The following is a 22,316-nucleotide window of genomic DNA, read 5'->3' as shown; positions in this document are numbered from 1 at the left end:
AAACATCGATTGTCAGCAGTTATTATCCAGCTCATTTCCTGGGCAGCCCTGATGCTAACTGGATGCAAATGCACTTGGCTTCGCATGATTGGCTTTCTGATGAGCTCAGCGGTCCGGGAATACCTCACTGTTAAAATACCTTTGTGCATATGAGGCACACGCGCACACACGCACACACACTGTAACTAATCATCCTGACGATTCCTCTTGCCTGCCCTTAATGCGACACAACATGAACAATGATTTCATTTACTAACAGGCCATTTATTAAAACTTGGTAACTGTAAGGTTACGGTGGTGTGTGTGGTGTGTGTGTGTGTGTGTGTGTGGGGGGGGGGGGGGTCAGAGAATAGAAGAGGAAAGAGTCAGAGAAAGAAGGGAAAGACAGTTAACAAAAGTGACTGCGACCGTGTAGAGAAGAAAAGCAAAGGCCGGACCGTAAAGGGAGAACAGAAACCTTGAGAGAGTGGGAATGAAAAAGGAAGCGAGAAAGTGCGAGGAAAAACAATCGCAGACTCGCAGAGTGTGCGAGGCGACTGGGCTTGACGTTAGATTGTCGGCTGTGAAATAATAACGACGGCACCTTCATGTCCATAATGAGAATGAGTGCTCCTTGGTATCGTGACCTCAGGCACAAGGCTTGCCGCGCGCTCTGAACAATTGCAACAAAGACTGCTTTTGATCACTTCATGCCTCTCTCCCTTTCGTGGACGCCTCAGTTCGCATTGACCAACTGTGACAATCGGCGGAGGAGAAAAGAGCAGAGAGAAAGGAGAAAGGAGGAGATGGCAGGAAAAGGGCGAGGACAAGTGCGTACGGAGGAGCGAAGTGAAAAAAGAACAGGAGTTTGTGCAAAAACACGAGAGATGAGAGAGTGCGTGAATGTACGACGCATGAGACCCACAATAGCGTAGCAAGGCTGAAAGAACAACGTGATGCCCCGTCTGCGGGGAACTTGAACTGGTGTAAGGTTGGTCGCAGTTGTCCTGACCCACCCCGTCCTGTTTGACTTTATGCGGCCTTTGGAGAAAAACAGCTGGTAAATGAAATGTATCCTTGTCACATATGTACTATGTATCCGCTCAAATAAGATGTTAGTCGAACAGAAATCTGTGCTGTTGTTTTTTTGGCTCACTGATAGAACGTGCTGGAGCCATGTGTCCAGGCTGACATCTGCCCCGGCCTCCTCTCTGAACTCTCCTCTCTCTGAACATGTGGTCCTCAGAGCGGCCTGCAATTAGGGGCCGCGAACACAGAGCCTTGCCTCGGTCTAAATAAAAGAAGAGGTTGGACCCTGGATCGCATGCAACAGCAGATTACACCCAGATCCTTCTACCGACAGGGGGATGACACGTAGACATGCACGCTCTCTCACACACACACACACACACATACATATACACTCGCATACACACACACTCACATCCTCCTTGTCACACACGTTTAGGCTGATTCATTGACATGGCGCAGAGTACCTACTCTGAAAGGAAAAAAATGCCCAAGAGAGATGACAACATCGCCGTCCCAATCTCATCTGCAACACCAGTTCAGAACCTCCCCCTCCCCCCCCCCCCCCCCCCCCCCCCCCACGACCCTCCCCCCCCATCCAGCACCTCCCTCCGCCATATGGGTTAGTGAATCAAAATGTGCACCTTGAAGCATCGGAACTAGGGTAATACAATAGGTTTAAAAGACAGAACATAATTGACTGTGGTCTGCAATGTTATACCCGTTTTTTACCCTGGGGACCATAAGTGGATGCATCTTCGGGAAATCTTTGTTCGGGCACAGTGCAAAACTGTTTGGTATTTTGTTAGAAACCATTCAGACACCATCCATCCAAATTGCAGTTTCAATTGATGACTTTCTAGTCATAATTAAACTACTATAATAACATCAATATTTTGATAAAAACGTTGACACCATCGAGTCATACTAGCCACAACCTTTGCACTGGTATTTTGTTGTTTTTATCAGTATTATTAGTTAGGCTTGGTATATATTGTGTCTGTGGTGGCAAAGTTAGTTTATCTCTTCACATTTCATCGAGGATGATAAGGACACAACTATCAAACTGCTGTGAAGAGATATATCCAGAAAAAAAAGCCTTCTGTTCTCTCCAGGAACGAGTCTTCGCTTCAGAACCGTGTTGGGGAACAACGTCACTGATAGTCCCCCTTAAGCTGCACACGCTTCATGTTCAGTGTCTCCCTGATGCAAAGTGATGGGGACTAATTCTACATCTGCTCAAATTAAACGGGCCCTAAAGTTCAGCCAACTCGAAACTTCAGCCCTCCCCGCTCTTCTTCCCATATTCCGTTCCTTCACTTGCACATTTTCGGTGCGTCTTTCTTTCATTTTTCCCTCCCTGCTGTCCTTAGTGATTGACAAATAAGTAAAGGGCGACCTTGATGGTGGTGTGTGTGGCGTTCCGCGGTGTGTTTACTGGATCTGTGGCTGCAGATCGGGGCCTTGTCATCCGTGGACTTTGAGGACTTGATTGTAGCTCGCAGTGTAAATACCCAAACAAACAGCTGGAGTCGAAATGTGCGATCGTTTTGCCCTGTATTTACATTCCTCCTCTCTCTGTCTTTCTCTCTTTTTTCATTTTCTCTCTCTTTTCAGTTTCTCTCTCTCAATCTCTCTCTCTTTCTCTCTCACTTTCTCTACATCACACTTAATCATTCTATTAAGTTGCTTATCTTTCTTTTACCTACAATATGTCTCCCTTTCTGTCACTTTTTCCACTCTTTCCCTCTCTATCTCTTTTTCTTTCATTCTCACTCTTTCTCTGAGTGGCAAGTATCTGGGGCCAAGAATAACACACTTGAATTGAGAACCACTTAAAGATTTCAAGTTTTATTTTGTGGGAGAAATGAATAAGTGTCAATAGTCTATTTAGGCAATTGATTCTCTCAGGTTAGGTTTTGCTTTTCTAAGATGAGAAAATATGTTCAACTTTATCAGAGCTTTTTGAACGCAACGCTAGTGCACAGCATTGTCCTAAAGCACATGCACTGGCACCTGATATTTATCAAACCCAATGAGCAAATGGACAGATGAAATATGGAAGCCATTTTGTTGTTCTAAAGGTGCCTTAAGTGCGACTGCTTATGCTTATGCACCCAGCTGCTTCAAAGCGTGCCGGGATTCCCAAATTAGTTTCTCTCGCTGTTCTACATAACGCCATCATGCTTGGGCAAAACCCGGCAGAGAAATATATTCATAATTCAGAGAAACCACTATGGCGGAATGCCAGTCATTGTCAGCTATAACAAATTGGAGGTAAAAAAGTTGAATTTGTATCTGCTTAGGAGGCTGACTGCATTATACGGAATGGACTGCGAGCTTGTGGTAATAGACTCCATGATGGATGGCCAGACCGCATAGACTCCCATTCCTCTGCGTTATCCATCTATTTATCTACTTATTTATTTATGCCATCGCCCACAGTGCAAGCCAGACAAACTCGGCATGGGGCTGGGGTGTGTGATCATTTGTCCTGGGTGTCCGTGGGTTAACTCCTTACTGTAGTAAGACAGGGATGTATACGTCGTTGCCCTAAACCAGGTACCGTAGAGTTGACTACCTCAGGATGTAAAGTGTTGAAAACGTAACCTTTGATTAATCATATCATAAGTGTTTCAGGAAGTTAAACGTGCTGACTAATATATTGTCTTATTTAACATCGTTTCTGTGAACATTATCAACGCTATCATCGTTAGCAACATAATTTTGACTTTGTGCCTGTTTCTTGACGGCATCTCCCAATGATTGATTGAAGTGATAGAGATTACCTCCAGTCTGTGCTACTGTTTTCACCCCCCTCTGCAATGCGCTCGCTCTCAGCACGTGCACGCAACGACAGCTAGTTGTCGTTGTCACAGCATGGCTGTCACATACCGCCAGCAAACCCAAACTGAAGCCCCTGGGGGGGAGGTGGGGGGGGGCACACGACGACTCGGATCACTGACACCAAATGAGTGAGGATTGCCAACTGCGATCCAAGACTAACATCTCCGCCCCCCACTCCGCTCCCCACTCCGCTCCCCCCCCTCCGCTCCCCCCCTCCGCTCCCCCTTCTCCCCCCCCTTCTCCCTCCGCCTTTACATATTTAACCCCGCTCTCGGTCCCTAATCAAGGGCGTCACTCAGGGGCCTGTGTCGCCCCTGTGGCGGGGTGGGGGGGTGACCTCTCCTGGGCCTGCCTGTCTGCCTGACAGCCCCCCCTCCCCACCCCCATGCCTCACCATACAAGGATTGGCAAAGGGGCGGTGTTCTCTTCTGTGCGTGTGTTTGCCTGCCTGTGTACCTACACACACTTGCAGGCATGCACTGTACCATACACATCTGCGCGTGTGTGTGGATTGCGGACAACACTTTTCTTCCTCCTATACCGCGACAGTTGTGGCGGGCGGCATCGGCGCTGGGGGGTATGGGGGATGGGGGCCGTAGATCAGGGCAGGGAGGATGGCGGAGCGACTTGGGGTGACAGGGGAATAACATCCCTTTCTCCTCAATCGACAGGGACCATAACTCCTGCTTCTCCAGGGACAGATTGAGAAAGGCAATAGCCAGGAGCTGTGAAGCAGGCCACGCTTAGGAGAATTGAAAGTTAAAGAAGCAGCGACAAACGCCGCTGGATTTTTTTTTCCTGTACTCTTTTTTTTCTTCATACCCCCCCCCACACACATACGCTTTGATAAACTAGCAAACGATAAATTGCTTGAGTCGCTGTACTCTATTTTTTGCCATTTGGAGATTTTTGACCTCTGTGGGAAAAACGGGAGCAATATATACTTTTTTGGGCTGTGACATATGCTGCAGGGTCTGTCAATGTATGTTTAGTCTCAGAGTATATAGCACTGTATGTAGCTAGCTCTTGTGGCCTCATGCTCTGCAAAGCCAGTCTTAGGCTAGGGGGTGCTGATAGCCTGGGAGACACTGTCTGGGGACTAATACCCCAGCTGGGGGGGGGGGGGGGGTACTGATGAAGGCCATTAAGGGGTTAGCTTTGGTGGCGGGCCTAGTATTATAGTCGGTCCCACTTAAGACTATTGCGGGGTACTGTGAGATATCCCTCTAGTTTCAAGGTTGTGCTGCAATTCAACAGAATGCAGTGTCATCGTTTCAAACACTCACTCGATGGCATGTCACAAATAAACACATGTAAATGGTCATTATAATCGAGCATAACTGTGTGCTAATAACGTAATGAGGCAAATGTTGTGTCTTGTCTCTGAGAGCGTTTATGGCTATCGCTGCGTCAGCGTTGGGTACGCTCTCCATATTTCGGTCTCTCCATCTCTTGTTTCTCCATCCATCCCTCTCTTTCGCTCCTTTCCCATGCACGGCCACAATCCCCGCGGGGACATCTTTTATAGCTTGATCAATTTTACACTAGATTATTGAATGCCTTTTAATAGCTTCTTTATTTTCAATTATAACCCACAGTGTCTCGCCTTCTGGGGTTGTGACCCACACGCTCAAACCCCGCACAGCCGTAAAATGTAAAACCCCATCTCGGCAAATGATGCTGCTTTAATCATCGCATGCATTCGGTTTTAAGCATCTCGCTGTCACAACATTATCCTGGCCAGCGAGAAACAGGGAGGGGAATCTAGAGGCAAGAATGGCATATGTCATTTGTGATTTTTAAAATTTTATTCAGGATGTTCGAAATGTATTGATTTTGGTGCAAAACAAACCACTGTACCAGACAGAAGGACGTGAATGAATATTGGCCCTGGTAAGGTCTCTACAGTACGTTCCCTCCTAGCAAGGGTCTCTAAGCTTCCATGATCACCCGTCTATGGAGGGGTAGATACAATTTGAATGGGCGTTGAGATTAATCGTGAGAATATAAATAAAAAAAATTGGTGTTATTAAATTGAACTTGCCTCAAGGCACTGTCATCAAGTTGATATAAAGGCAAACACGGACAGGTTCGCCAAATAAGGCGGAGGGGGTCGAAGGGGCAGAAGGAGGGCGGTGGAGGGGAGAGAAAACCCCCTCCAGTGCCGGCAATACGATTAGGAAGATTGACTTCTGATGTAAAAGGCTGGAGTTTGTCTGCTAGAGTCTGCCTCACACTTTCTGTCCCACGTAACCTCTGCCCCCTACAGGTCCTGAATGTGTGTCTGTGCGTTGTGTTTGAGTGCATGCGCTTACACGCGTGTGGTACGCGGATGCAGGGCATGTGCGCGTGCGTGGCAGGCGACCAGGTTACCCAGGCACCTGCTCCACTGAAGGTGAAAGAAGTGCTCACTTGAGCTCATTGAAAAGTAGATGTGACAGTAAATTTTTCAGCCCCCGAGACGGGAGATCTTGTTATAGCAGTCAGGATGGGGGTCAGGGCAGTGGCTGTTGATGATTGAGGAAAAGAGAAGTAAATTCATTCTGCTTCAGGCACTTTGTCAAGTGCCAGTAGCTTACCGTTGAGAGCCACTCACCCATCACTGTGTTACGGCCCCAGAGGTCACCCCACTGCCATAAATCAGACTCGCCTCGCCTCGCCTGCTAAACCTATTGCTTGCCTCTGCCTCATCCTGAGGAAATGAAAAAGAAGAGCCCGAGCTGCCGCCGCTGTTGTGACCGCCTCTCCTGGCGCTGTCGTCAATGGCACGTTAGAGGAAGGCGGCGAGTGAACGCGTCCTGCTACATGTTGCCACAAAAACCACACACAAAAAACCACAACAAAAAAAACCTGGGTCTGCATAAATCGATCCACCGGTATATTGGTTCATTAAAACCCGCCTTCCAGCTTCCAGATTCTTTTTTTCCGTGTGGGCTGTTTTTGGCAACGGGGCAATTAAACAGGCACGAGACCAGGATCTTCATGATTTCGATTGATTTTGCGATTTTCGTGAGGCTTGTAAGCGACAAGATGCTTGATGACTCCTGGCGAACCTCCTTGGAGTGCTAATTAAAATGGCAGCTGATGCACAGGTGTGGTAGATTGTTAGGAGACAGGTGCATCACCCCCCCACACTCCCCCCCCCCCCCCCCCCCCCCCCATTCCAGTCCCAGATCCTGGACCACCGCAAGAACACACACACACAAACACAAGAACTTACTGTACAGGCGAAGGCTCGGGAGGGGAGACGAGAGAAGAGGAGAAAGAGAAGGGAGGAGAAAGAGAAAATGGCACAGGGAAAGTGAAGGAGAGAAGAGTTGCAAAAGTTGCGGAGAAACATAGGAAATGGTCTTGAGGTGTCTATACTCGTCATTAAGCATTAAGCAGCAGCCGTGTTCCATGTCCCGCTACAATTTCATTCACTGGCGCAGAATTTGCAGTATCTGGCTTTGTTAAGATGTCAGATATTTCCCACTAAGGAAGTCTATAAAGAGTCTAAAGGAGAAACCTGTAGTCATGAGATGAACACCACAAATATTTCCCAAAAAGCCACTAGCCTGCTTACTTACCAATTTCTTTTTACCTCTGAACTCGTAGGCTTTCTAGTGTTAGACTCTCTTCAAGTACTCCCGTCTACACTATCTCTCATTTTAAGTTTCAGTGTCTGACTAATGGCGCTAACTACCCATACAGCTGCTGCCCGCACGGAAGCCATCAAAGAAAATGTGAAAAAAAGCGGGAAAAAAGGTGTCTTTGTCTCCCCAATGTGAAGTTTCAAATTATACTGAAGCGTGCGCGGTGCATTTTTGTACGGTAACGTAAGCTAGCTCTGTAGAAGGTACCTGTGTATATGAGTGCCAACACCGACAAGAACTAGCGACACCATCTCTCATGGCTCGCCTCACGCATGTCTCACCTACAGAGCACCAACGCCTCCAAGCCAAACACCAGCTTGAACGCAGAACCCTACACACTCCTGTCTGGTGTTTTTGAAGTGTTAATTGATACACTGTATTGTGAAATTATGGATATTACGTGTGGCCATGTGCTAACATTTTTCTGGGACGCTGAGTTGGGTGAAGAAGAAAGTGGGCGAAGGTGGAAAAAGGTTCTGAAGTGTGTGTGTGTGTGTTTGTATATTCAGAGATTTGTGTTTCTGTGAACGGGGGTGCATGTGTGTATGTGTACTGGAACGTCTGTGTGTGTTTTCACATATTTGTGTGTGTGTGTGTGTGTGAGTAGAGGGCTGCTTTCAATATACTCTCTTATTAGGGTGTGATTATCCTGCTGCGCCTGGCTTCTCTCATGTCGTGACTGGAAGTTGGAAAGGCCAGGGAACCCTGGGAAGCCAGGCGAAGAGTAAAAACTTCCTGACAAGACCCTGGCTTTCACCCCCTGCCTTTCACTGCCAAGATGGCCAAATTGTTGTTATTTCTAAAAACAATGGTACATTCTGACTGTGACCACTGGGTTCTGGCCATCGAATGAATAATCAACTGTGTTCATTCGAATTTGCTTATATTTAGGTACTTATTATACGCAAGTTAACAGAAATAAGAATGTTGAACATGCATATCTCGAGAGACAGTGTTGGTATTTGTTTAGCTTGTTTCGCCTATATCTAGCCGCAGCATTTTTTCCTCTCAACCTCTGGAAGTTGACACCATTTAAGAGGCGCTAACGTTAGCCGTTAGCGAAAGGTCCACTCCATCTCTCTGAAGACGTTCGGCCGGCCTCTCCACAGGCAAACCCCACTCCAGTCGAAGCCGACGCAGCTCACTCTGCCGCCAACGCCGTCCTCTCTGGCATCGTTTTGCTAACCTTTCAAACAGCGAGTGGCCCCGTGGCCTACACTTTGAAGAAGGAAGCCGAGCGGCCTGGCTTCTTGCCACCAAAGATGCGGGCCACCGTGCTGCTCCGATCTGACGGAATGTTCCAAAAAAGAAAAAAAGGAAAGGAAAAAAACGGAAAAGAGAGAAAACCAAAGAGAAGAAAAGGCCGAGTTACTGTGCAGGGGGGGTCTCCAGGGTCTGTCCAGGCACTTTGTAGCGTACATATATCAGCTGTCACCCAGAGGCACCAAAGAGACACACAGAAACACAATGGAACCGACAGATGGTCCGAAACAAACCTGAAATGGAGGGAAAATAAACGGAATTGGTGCTATTAAAAAGCTGTTTACCTCAGCCAGACGTGTGTGTGTGTGTGCATGTTTTATCCTGACAAATGCTGTGTTCTCAACTTCCAGTTCACAGTTCCTGGCATGATGGAAGTGCATCAGTGTGTGAGTGCGTACAGCACATTTGTCGGACACGTACCACAGTGAGGATGAAACGGACAGGGGCTCCGTTTTCGGAACTCATACTTTTGCGCTGTCCTCTCAGCTCTCAGCCAACTCCTCAGTCAACCTTCTGCCTGATAGCCATCCCTGCGAACATCAACCTCCTCTTCCTCCCCCCCCCCCCTCCCCTCCTCTAAAGAGAGGCCTGACACATCAGAATGATGGACTCCTTGAATCCATTGACCTCTCTCCACTCGGACGGCCTGTCTTCCCTCCTCTCCGCCCTACCTCCTTCACCCTCTCTGCCTCTCCTTCCCCCCACCATGTAGATGAGACAGAGACAGATGAAGATATTTTGCGATGGGGGGGTGGGGGAGAGATTTCACGGTTATGCACGGAATGAATTCTGGCGGCCCCCAACTGCCCACCTCCCAATATAAGAGATTAATACTGACATGGGGCACTTTGAGACCAAGACAACCATGAGAACAGGAGTTGAGCAGTCTGGTGGTGTGTGTGTGCGCGTTTGTTTGACTACAGTTTGTGATAACTTTGCAAGGACAATTCTTGGAGATGCAACTATACGTTTATATCTCACCACGACAAATAATTGTATGTACTGCTTCCTCCCTGGTCCTGTCATTAAGATCTAATACTGTGTGATTAAATATTAGTCCTTCCTTTATTGTGCCATGAAAACAGGTTTTGTTTTTGTGCTGAGTCAGAGCTTCCATTCCCTGTCCATGATATGTGATTGACATGTCTAAATGAGTCATGAAAACGAGGGCGGGACCAGACAGTGTGGCTGACCCTGTCAGAGTTGTCTTATTGTCAGTCACGGCAAAGATCAAATGAACAAATCAGATCAAACTTTTACAGTAATTCTTTGGGGCACATTTTTGGTATATATACAAATATATGTATTGTACATATATACAAGTTGAATACAAATAAAGCAAAAGTGCTTTCAATTAGTACAATTATTATTATAACTTATGAATAAATATGTTGCAGGATACTGTAGCAAATTGTTCTTCTAATTCCAATTCACTAATTGTGTTTAACGATGCTTTTATTTAAATACAGAAGAAAATAACAAAATGTACATGACATTTTTTGATATTTTCAACATTCCCTGTGGTATTTTCTGTTCTTTTAACACATACACCTTTCTACCCTAAGTCTTCTATGTTCAGTTTGTTTGTATGGCAGGGAGTGAACAGCAGAGACAGTCATGGCCGACCACTTTCAGGTTTACCACGCCGGTATTTTCAGGACATGCAGGGTGTAGGTTTGAAATGGCGACCGCGACTTATGAAGGAGACAAACTCAGGTGTGTTTGTGTTCACAGGTCCACTTCCTCTTCCATGTGTTCCAGAGAGACAGGAGGAGTCCTCGGTCCAAGCTTCTCACAGCGTCCTTATCCCGATCAAGGTAACACACACACACACATATACACACTTAAAGGCTGTCAGATCTGTCAGCCTCTTCTGTGGCCTTTGAGGTTTCGGTAACAGGAGGTCAGGCAACAGTATTTAACCTTTGACCCTGAGACAGAAACAGCTTGAACTACAGCCCAGGTGATTATAATGTTGGGAGTTAACACACTCTGTCAGAGCAGTCTTACCAACACCCCCCTCCCCCCTTTTCCTCTCTTTCTCTCCCTTTGTCTCTCTCCCTCTTTTTATTTCTTTCCCCCTCTCACTCTTTTTCACCTGACATGCAACAAATGCTAACAAGCTAGTGTGTGTGTGTGGTTAACTGTTACTTGTAGTCTGCGACACCGACAGCGCTACTGTAGAAAGCAGGGCGCTTCAGCCTCAGCCATCTCCACTCTCCCACCGTTCTGTCAAGGCCCCCTGGTGGCCAGCAACAATAGCACAGGGCCAACTATCCCCATTTCCTCGCTCTCTGCACAACTCTCTGTGCGGAGTTGTGGCTGTTACTGTCGCGTGCGCGACGTGATCAAACCTGACTAGGGCCTCTGCTCGCCTTTGTTTGCTTTTCAGTTGGGTGGTCCGCACCTCTCCCTGGAAAGTGGACGCCTTGAGACGACGATTCATCTTTGAAGGGGCCGGGTTATGGCCTGAAAACCAATACCCCCAGTGTACACAATTAAGTTCACACCTGAGGTTATACAGGGAAATGGTCTCCATTCCATGGAGGTGTGAATCGGTTGAACCCGCACAGAATCAGGATTCTCTATGGTCAAGGTTACGCAATTGGGGGTGGGGTGGCGGGGTGGGCTCTGAGCAGGTTGGCTGTCCCCATAGCGATAGTGCCTCTTTGCCTACTTTCATCCAATCACTGAGACAGCTCTTCCAGTGTTCTGATCACTCTCAGCTGTGTTAGATTCTGCTGTGGGAGACTTCTACTGTGCCGGAAAATTCAATGTTTACTTTTTTTTGAGTGGCTTTATCTTCGAATGCTTCAATCTATATTGTTTTGATCCTCACACAGAATATATTGACAATGTATTGACTTTTCTTCCTTGTCCTAAATTTTTCCTCCATTGTTAATGAATGTTGTTGTTGTTGGTGTTCATCGTCTCTGCAGCTTTTTGGTCTAAATACTACTCATTGTTTATTTGTCTACAATATACAAACTCCAAATCCAGAAGCCAGTTCAATCCATGACAAGAAATGACAGCCTCCGTTAAAGTGACTGTGTACAAAATGCATGTAAGTTTAAATGTCATCATATATATGAAACCCGTGGTAACCTGACAACATGAACACAAAATAAATAAATAAAAATCCCTCCAGTTTAATTCAATCCCAGCAGTTTATCTGACTCACGTGTCTGTTCAGCGTACAAGGGGCCTGTCACAAGCCCCCAGCCCCTCATCAGAGGAGCCACACGCGATTGGGACCCCCACAACAGGCCAGGTGGGCCCCTCCACTCACACTCAGTCAGGGCCCCCCTCCACCCCAACCCCCGGGGCCTCCCCTGACTCCCACTCGCCGGCTAGCTTGTCAGTCATGGCATGGGGGTGGTGGTGGTGATGGGGTGGGGGGGGGGGGGGTTTAGCCGGGCTTCCTGTTTTGCCCGAGTGCAGCTCCGCTTCCTGGCAAGGGACCGCTGATGTCAGTCTGTCAGCGAAGAGGGAACATGTAGACACGAGAGCGGGAGCGCACGATGGCTTTTGTTTTAACATGCTGTTGTGTGCACACGCGCTTACATACACACACACACCTGCAGTTGCAGTCAATGCTCTTTTGCTTGTTCGCACACAGAGGTCACACACACACACACAAACACACACAGTCTCTAGTCATCTCTCTGCTTCCAACTTCCCTCCCTCCCACACAAACCCACACACAGGCGCATCCTAGGTCCATCCTTAGAGAAAGACTCTAAGGTCCGTAAGAGCTCTCATGTACCATTAATCCGATCAGTGGCTGGCATGATTGATCAATTAGCCCGCTTAGACGTGGGCTTTAGCTGATCAATACCAGTGTTCATCTGCCCAAAGATTTTCATTAGGCCCTGCGCTCTGCATGAGCGCATCCATTAGCATAGTCCAAATAGGTGGTGGAATGGAATGCAAATAGCCTGTTACTGCAAACAGCCAGAGAGTTGTGACATTTCATGGTGTGTGTGTGTGTGTGTGTGTGAACAAACCAAGTTAATTAAAACTCAGTGAATGAAAGGAATCTGATTAGAACCAAATCACTCAATTAGCCATCCGTCAATTAGCCCAAATGGCAGAGCATTACTGTATTTCATGATCAAATCCACATTGCTTGTGTGCTTTTCAGAAGAAAGCGAGGATAAACTGTGTCCTCGCCGCTATGATATTTTTGATCCCGGACCCCCGGGATGCACCGGGGATGCGGTACAGACAAACTCACCTTTCTCACCCTTTATTAAACCTCTGTGGCCAGCACCATTGTTTCATCCAACAATCCTCATTGAATAAAAGTATGCTGTCTTTTGTTCTACCGATGTATGGCCCTGTCAAGGGTCCTGTCGTTAATGTGCCATCACCACGCCTCATATCCTCATTAGACACCGGCGCACTGATGTTATTTCCTGTGTGTGTGTGTGTGAGGGCCAGGGAGAGATAGGTGTGTGTATACTGTATTTATATGTTCACGGGTTGGACAGTTGGTCATTCTGTGTGCACGCCGGGGTCAGTGAGTTGAGGATTCAATGAGTGTGTGTGTGACGTTTGTGATGAGAGAGTGCGCTACATGTCCCTCAACAGTGGACTATGGTCTAAAGAGTGGCGGCACAGAAGTTGTGTCACCACTGCTAACATCTGGGACACACGCATGATGATGATGCATTTAGTTTGCTGTGGATTAGCAATGGATTGTATTATTCTGGTAAAACAGGATATATGTCGATATTTTGTGAATGAGTGTCACCCTTCGTCGAGGGTGTGGCAATCAGAATGTCCCATGACGAACACAACGTCCTGGAGTTGCTTTGATTCGGTGGATGGGCGTTGGTTAGTGAGCACAACCAACAGGAAAAGATTTTTTTGGGGTCATTCTGGTGTTGTTCCGTAGACCACAGAAACTCACACTCAATGTCTCTCCCCGTGCTTGTCATCTCAAACACACACACGCAGATACATTTTCAGTTTTTTCTTCACTCTTTATCTCTCTTAGCCTCTCACACATACACACACAAGGTTTAAGTGCTGATGACCAGTGAGGTTGGTCATTTTCGGGGGGGGGGGGGGCAGAATGACATTTCCGCGTGGCAGTGGTGGGGCAGAGGATGACACCCGTGTCCACCCCCTCTAGGGAGGAAGTCCCTATCAGAACACAACAGGAAAGAGACAAAGAATAACAAGAGCACATCTTTTTGGACATTAAATCACTTCCTCCAGGGAAATGCGCTGACCTGCTCTTCTAGGTTTACCTCTGGGTATATCCTACAGCCGACCGAAGAATTGATTGGTGTGTGTGCGTGCTTGCGCCAGTGATCGGACCAACACGGAACATGAGTCAAAAGATTTTTCAAGTGGTTTTCTCAATTGTAGGTCTAAGGGGTGAAATTGTCAGCGTTCAAACCATTCACTCGAATACTGTCACAAGCTGTAATACTGTGATTTCTGTCCGTATAGATGACCTTTAAAAGTACATTTTATTATCAAAAGCTGTTTTGACAAAGTTGATTATACGACCATGAAAACCTGTCAAGACCCTTTGGAAGGAAAAAATCCTACACAGACTTACACGCTTTGATTCAACTCTCTTGAAATGAATTTGTGTCCTGCAAGTAAAAAACACGACTTCCTTCCTCCCTGTGGGCATCTTCCTGTTAATGTCTGAAATGGGGGGTCAGGAGGGGACAAGTGGCCCCAGGTCTTGGTGTGGTCTGGTGCTGACCCGAGAACTCCGTAACCTTTAGCTTAGCTTAGCATCACTGCCACAAACATGCAGAACGCCCTCCACGAAAACAATGAACCTCTCGACCATTAGACCCTCACATGAAAATGATGCATTCTGCCCTCGTAGTTTGTGTGTATAAACACTCATAAAGAATACTTTGAGACACCAAATAATCTCTCAATTGCATACATATTGTGCAGAGGTGAAGTATTTGTTTTATTTCTATGCTGATTTCCCTAAAAGAAGCAGAAGCTGTAAATGTTTAATTTAACAGCTCACGTTCACAGCTTGGAAGGGGCTTGTGGTATGATGGGGTCCGACTAGGGGCCCATGGTCTCTGGGTGCAGTCATTAGGCCGACTCCCCGGTTTGGAGATAAGAAACCATCTCTACACTCCCGTCTTATTGAAGATGCTCCCCTGCTATAAGCACATCTATTATGTATGAGTTTCAAATTCATACTGACATTTATATCAGTTCTGGATTTCTGTTTATGATTTGGCTACATGGGGTGTGTGTGTGTGTCCACCTCCCCTCCTCCCCACACTCCCACCCACCATCCAATCACGACCAATGTTGCTGGAAATTCAAATGCAGACTGTGATCATGTATTGCAGGGTCCAAACTTAATTAACATGTGGACTTTGGGTACTGTAGACACAAGCAACAGCTTGGGGTATGATTATCTTCAGTCAATTGGTGATTTTTCTTTAGTTTTTTGTCTTTCTGTCTCCCTCTCTCTTTCTCCCCCTTCTCTGCCTTCCTTCTCTTTTCCTTCACTTTTTTTGTGTTTCTTTCTCTGTCTGTCTGTCTGTCTGTCTGTCTGTCTGTCTGTCTGTCTGTCTGTCTGTCTGTCTGTCTCTCTCTCTCTCTCTCTCTCTCTCTCTCTCTCTCTCTCTCTCTCGCTCGCTCCACTTTCTCTCTCATGCGCTCTCCATCACCCCTTTCCTTCACATACACAAACACACACACACACACCACCTTTTCCATTGCTTGTCTTAAGTTCCAGGTGATATTGATCTGATAGTCCAGCTAGAAGCCCTCTGGTCCAGCCTCGGGCCTACTCAGAGCTTCAACCCTGGTGTACCTAGCCTCTCTCTCCCTCACACACACAACACACACCGAAAGCTGGTCAGACTGGAGAATAAGGTGTTGGGTGTTTTCCAGCACTCACCCCCCCCCCTCCCCTCTTCCACTGCCCCATAAGCACACACAAAGAGTCTTTAAAATGTCAGTCATTTTCAGCTTTGAATTCACTGAGGACGCGCGCTCTCTGTCAATCTGACGTTGATTAGCACCAGTGGACACATGGCCGCAATGTACGCTCTTCTATCTACAGCGCTTCGCATGACATCAGTTGGAAATACTGTTTTTTTGCCTCGATGTGGGCTCTCTCATTCCGCTCGCCTGTCCATCTCTCTCTCTGTTCTCTGACATTGACTGCATTGTTACTCATTCTTTCTCGGTTGTGTCTTTGTACTGTAAGCTGCAGGTCACCGTCGACTGAACATGCATTTGCTGGCGTCAAGAGGCAGTTCACCTCCAACTCCCCCCCCCACTACTTTCCCTCACCCTTTCTCCTCCTTTCTCCTCTCCCCTCCTTTCTCACCCTTCTTTCTCCTCTTTCTTTCCACCTTCTGGCTCCAACGGTACATTTTAAAAATTCATTCATGCTTTTCTTATATTTATTTGTCCTGTTGTTTATGGTGTGGGGTGTGTTTGGTTTGCACTTCTACATCCCATATGACGTCCAGTCTGCACTACCCCAATACGAAAGGTGTGTTACAGCAGCACAAAACTTATTCAAAAACAAAAGTAAAACAGAAATAACTTCTTCCCTGGCCCTCTCCGCTGTACTTTATCAACTCCCATTCACTCCTTGCCTCCCCCGCTCTCCTCTCCCTTCTCTTCCTACAACTTCCTCTTCCCATTCCCCCTCCACCGTCCTCATCCCCTCATCGCTTATCCTTGATGCCTTACCCTCCTCCATTCCTCTCCTGTCGAAATACACCGCTGTGACCCCAACAGATGCCAAGGGGTTTCCCTCAGGGGAGTCCCCTTGGTCCTCTTCCGTTTTCTGTTTGATGTCTTCATTTAGGCCTGTGATGTCCTCTCTCTCCATGCAAGCCACGTCATTTTCCTGGGCCTCTGATAAAGAGTGGCTGCTGGCAGGGACTCGGGCCTAGAATTGGAACACAGGAACTCTCAGAGTCCCCAAGGAGCGTAGGCAGACAAATAAACGATGTTTCCCCCATTACACTACCTATCTGCTGCTGCTGGGAGCAGCTGTGTGCATTTGAAGGCCTGCCAACGCTGGTGTGCGTCTCTCTCGTGAAAGATGGAGAGGAGGAGAGGTGGGAGGAATGAAAGGCAAGTTGCTGCGGTTGTTGTCGTCCACCGCTGCTGTTGCGACGTGTCTCTATTGATGTGCACCACAGACGGTCGAGTGTGTGCAGACGCACACACACAACAGAGAGGAGATGTTCCATCTCCAGATTGGTAGGCTGTGTCATTGTTGTCTGTCACACAAAGCACCCCCTCCTCACTCAAGGACATGCAGTATTGAACTGCGGAGAGCCCTGGCTTGAAATTACACATTTAAAAGAGCAAGACCACACCGCATCAGATTTTTTGATAACTAGAAGATGTAACACATTTCTGACTAATCACATCATTCACAAATCAGGCATAAAGTCACAGCATTATCTACCAATAGTCACAATGGATACATTTTGTAACCACTGACCACACTAGGGTGTTATCCAACACTCCAGTGTGCAGTCTAACGCTCTGATCAAAATGAAAAGAAGTTGGTATGTTGCTCACACAATTTATCCAGAAATCGGTGAGACGCGCTTTACAATGTGGGTGGATAAATTACATAATTTGGCTGGTCTCCATATGCAATTAGGTGCCTGACAGTAAACGGGGGTTGTGTGAAAAAGAAGTAAATACTCTGTACACTATAGAGAGATTTAGACAACATGCATTCACAAATGAAGTTCACCGATGTATATATAAGATTATGTTGATTATGTTTACTGTAAGCACTTGACACCAAAGTGAATTCCCTGTCTGTGTACACTGACTTTTTAGTTTAAACTTCATTCTGATATACTAACAAAGGAGAAACTGTACATTCGGCAAAAGGTTCGTAGTTGCCTGTGCAGTGGGTACAGTTCCCAGGTCATTTACCACTAGCTCATCTAGCTCTTCACGTTGCCTACAGCGCTGCAGTGTCTCCTTTGTAATAGCAAAGTGTCCTTCATTACACATGGCAGTAGTATGCCCAACACAACATTCCACAAAAGAAGCACTGGATTTGTTGGTGATTGTATTGTTGAGCCCTCTCCTTGTTGAATCCTACACTGATCTATTCAAAGACCAAAAAGCCACTGTCACGCTCCCAGATCTTTCTATTACAACTCGGGACGCCGACAGAATGAATTGAATGGCTACTTACTCAGAGAGTTGTTAAGGAAAGTAAGTTAAGAAATTTGATGCAAACAAGCAGCATGGTTGCGTGCAATGTCTGTTGACTGCAGTGTTATGGAAAGATTTAGTCTGAAGAAACACATTTTGACTTTCTTTGACACCGTGAATCTTCATGTGTAAAACATGCGATTGTCATGGTCACACATTGGCGGTCTGGCTGGACTGCCTTATGATGAGATCCAGCCACTATTTTGATGTTTGTGTGTGTGTGTGAGTGAGTGTGTGTGTGTGTTTCTGAATAAGTGCACCTGACAGCTTCAATGAGCGTGTGTCTCTGTGTGCTTCTCTGGATTTGTGATTGGGTGTGATGGTTTAATCTTGACAACAGGTCTGTGCAATACGTGTGGTGGTATGTGTGTGTGAGTGTGTTTATGTGCATGTGTGATTCGGGGTGTGAACCCTGCCTGCTTTTCAGCTCTGTGTTATTTCCTTTGCTCTCCATCAGAGGGTCACAATTCAAGGCTGCAGGGAACCACAGGAGACAGAGGCCTGTAGGTCCTTCAGAGTTCATTTCCCCCCCCCCCAAAAAAAAGCCATTCATGCCTGGTGTTTCTAGTGGTGTGCGTTCATAAGTGAGTGTGTCTTTGTGTGTGTGTGTGTGTGTGGTGGGTGGGTGGGTGGATGTGTGTATGCGTGGGTTGGGAGATAGTCTAGGATGGATCGTACTTCCTCTTGAGGGTTGATTTGGGTAGGGGGCAATTGTGGGCATGTGGGTTGTGCACTAGTGCAGCCTCTCATTTGGATGGACAGATTTAAGCTTTCAGGTGAGGTGAGAAAGACTGGGGTCACAGTCGAGGTTATGATTTCCATGTGTGTGTGTGGTTAGTCTTTGTCTCTATGCATGTGCAGAATTTGTGTTTGCCTCTCCACAGACATGCTTTGAGTCCCTTCACCTCATCTTTTAAAACTGATGAAGGCTTGTTTCACTATCATACTTGGGGCCTAGAATCAGGCGTTGTTTATTTCAGAGTGGGGAAGTTCCATAGAAATAGATAGCGTTATCGTGTGTCACTTGGTTTGCATGAACTTTAATATGGCACTCATTGTAGCATCAATTTTCTTTATTTTTTATTTTGAGACTTTAACATCAATAAATGTCATCATTTCATTGTCTAAGGTTTTCATTTTCTGACCTGGCATCTATGAAGGTCACACATTTCATAACTACTTGTAAAAAAGTTCACACTACAGTATATTTGAAGAGGGTGACTTGGCATTCAGCCACAACCAAACTCTTTCAACCTGTATACAATATTCTCTGGAAAAGGGGAAATCGTTTCACCTTTAATGAAGCAAAGGTCAAATTTCATACACATGCTCTTATTTTTCAGGCCACTTGCCAAGATCTGCCAGGATTAGGTTTTTGTGTCTCCAATCCTTCCAGCGAAACAGTTTCATCTCTCTTACAAAGGAGCTTGGCAAATAAGGAGAGGAGGGAGGTTTTAAAAGACGTTGACAACAACCGTTTCAACAAAACGACATGTTTGAATTAGATGTTCGAGTCCGCAAGCTCCAAATGGATTTCTGGAGTGGTTGCTGCTGCTGGGCGGAGTGGGGGGGGGCTTTCAATCGGACGTAACCTTGAGTCTTTTTTAAATGAGCTCTGTAGGATGTAAGTGGTGGTATAACGCAAGTGTGTCTGAATGCATGCTCCTCATTTATTAAATGTTTTTTAATTTTTTATTTGATTTATTTTTTCATAGAAAAATCACCCTCTAAAGATGTGCCATTGTCCTGGCAATTAATGGAAGGCTGGCAGCTAGGTTCAGGTACTTAAAAGTTACCACCCCCCCAACCCCCACCCCCCTGCTATTTTTTATGGCTAATAAGAATGATAATAATTAAAAATAAAATACATCTTAATGCTGTAGGCTTCCTCTTTATGCATAATTATGTATTATGCATGCGTCTAAATGAAACGACTACGGCCTTCGGTCCGTTCGTTCTCCCAACCCCTGTATTTGTTTTGCATGCTAAGGTGAGGGTTTTGCATAACAATGGGAGTGATCCTATTCAAATGTTGGCCTATTAATTTAAGCCGTACATTTTTTAAGTTTGTCTAAAGGCGGACGAACAATGCGCCCCAATCGCTCAGCGATGAGAAACTTGGCTAATTGACTCTCTGAAGAGTTCAGCCATTTGGCCTTCTCTTTGGTAGTACTCCTGGCACTTTGAATGTTCAGACAAACTCTGAATAAAACTGGGTGAGGTGTCTTCACTGTTGGGGACACCAAAATGGCAATTTTGGGGGAGGGGGGCAACAGTTCTGTCAGTCAATGTTGTTTAGATACTAAAGAGGAGAGCCCATACCGTTGGCCTGTGCATGTGGACTGTGAGATGAAGACAAAGATAGGGTGGAGGGTAGTACAGATTAATGTGTGTGTCGGGGGGGGGGGGGGGCGGGCGGCTGTTGAAAGCCACTGTGCCCTCCTTTAAAACAGGATCTGTGTTCTGTAGGCCAAGAGGCTGGTGAGATGGATGAAACAGAACCAGATGCCTGGGGTCTCAGGGATTTCCCTGGTTGTCTGGTTCCGATCACTTTTCTGAGTGGCATCTCGTCACCACTCCTTGAGAACTTCCAGATACTTTTGGCACTTATGTGATCTGCGCATGGCTAACAGGGTGGTTTGTTTCTGGTTTGAATAGGCCTATGCTTCAGAACCCAGTCTTGTGACTGCAGGTGATGTGTACAGCATGGAAAGGCCCCTGGGGGTTGTGTTTGTAGTTTGTAAAGCCAACAGCAGGTGTTTTTGCCACAATATAAGAATGATGTAGCCTATAATTTCAATAATTTCTGCTATAATTTTCTCCACTTGTTGCTAGGCCCGACTCGGTGGTGACCACCAACACTTTAACTTGTTGCACAGGCAGTATCCATCTCTTCTGTGCGAATACGGAATATGCTAGAAAACTAATGAGAACACTATGCGTGATGTGTTCCAAGAAACGGTTCAGATGCACTGAAAATGCACACAACTCCAGGGTGTTTCTGCCATGAAGGGAGAACTCGTTTAGGAACTGCCATGTGTGAAGATACGTCGCTCTTATAATTTTTTTGCTGTCGGCAAACTTTTCCTTTGTTTTGTTTTTGTGTTATCTTAAGAGATAGAGCTCAGAGTTTTGCTACCTTCTGGGATGGAGGTTTGTGGAGCATATATTTTGGAGTCCTTTTTTTTCATTACCAGAGGCTTCACTTGTTTAGAGTCTGTGTGTAAATGTATATACATTATTTATACAAATTCATGTAGAGGGTTTACAGGTTTAATACTCTTCACATGAGAAAGTGCGCTGTGTGCCAAGCTTGGAGTTTGTCTTTTACACCAGGAGGTGAAATTTCTTGAATGCTGTTTGATAGCCGTGATATAAATACCACTATAAATACCACTATTATTACTATCTCTGGTACCATCTTAAGAGTGTTTCTTTATTACTTGAATAGTAATAATTCAACAATAAGTAGTACAATGCTTAATGAACTGATAGGTTATGCAATACTGCCTTTTTGACTAAAGAAATCCATAGTAAAGGACTGAGGTGTCCTCTTTCTATCTGTTTGTCTGTTTCTATGTCAATACATGTCTAGGCCATCCCCACAGGTCAGTATGCTCTCCTTTGAGGGCACCAAAACCCTCTCCCTGACTGTGTTCTCTCTTTCCCCCACGTAGGTGCCCACATCCTCAGCAGCGGTCATGCAAGGTGGTTGCAACCTTCATGTGGAGGTGGAGGCGGAGCTTAAGTCATGTTTCAGCAGAAACCCCGCACCTCAGAAGTCTCACAGCCTTTTTTAACTGACACACTTCCTCGTTATTTCTCTAATCTTTTCGTTTCCTGTTTTGTACTTGTAGTCACTTTGTATATGTTTTTTACTAGTACTTTGATTCTTTTACTATTACTTTGATTCCAACCTAGATTGCCCCCCATAAATAAATGACATACACAATGAAGCATGTTTGCATAACATGACAAGTAATGCAATTTGACCTAGGTACATATCTAGTATCTGGTCAAACGTCCATGCTGAAATAAAATTTGACTTTACTGGACTGGGATCTATTGGTAAAACTTTGCCAGGCCTGACAATAACTTTACAATGCAGTTACTAGACTGAAATAGCAGCACACACCTTACAGGTGACAATGATAACTAGGAGAAAGAACAGTGTCGTAAGCATATAATTATTTTATTGAAATATGAGGAAAAATTCCATCAGCTTCAAATAACCTCCCTGTGACAGGAAGTGGCATGACGGGTGAGTGGGACAGCAGGGGGTGAAAGGTCATAAAAGAGCAGAAGGTCAGCATGTTCAGGAGAGATGTATCTGGGGGTATGCGTGTATGT

General features: G+C 46.0%; 1 protein-coding gene across 1 annotated transcript in view; it reads left to right on the top strand.

Annotated features, from left to right (window-relative positions):
• The window catches only part of LOC124478725 (adhesion G-protein coupled receptor D2), a 72,205-nt gene extending 50,196 nt beyond the window's left edge, over window positions 1-22,009 (top strand). Inside the window, exons 24-25 of the mRNA XM_047037124.1 lie at window positions 10,488-10,570; window positions 21,644-22,009. Of these exons, the coding sequence (XP_046893080.1) occupies window positions 10,488-10,570; window positions 21,644-21,766 (206 nt within the window). The 3' untranslated portion in view covers window positions 21,767-22,009. The remainder of the gene's footprint in view (window positions 1-10,487; window positions 10,571-21,643) is intronic.
• The last annotated feature ends 307 nt before the right edge of the window (window positions 22,010-22,316 follow it).

This window comes from Hypomesus transpacificus, chromosome 16 (genome assembly GCF_021917145.1).
Source record: "Hypomesus transpacificus isolate Combined female chromosome 16, fHypTra1, whole genome shotgun sequence".
Classification (NCBI taxonomy): Eukaryota; Metazoa; Chordata; class Actinopteri; order Osmeriformes; family Osmeridae; genus Hypomesus; species Hypomesus transpacificus.
The sequence above is the reverse complement of the archived record's forward strand: the minus strand, read 5'-3'. Positions and strand labels throughout refer to the sequence as shown.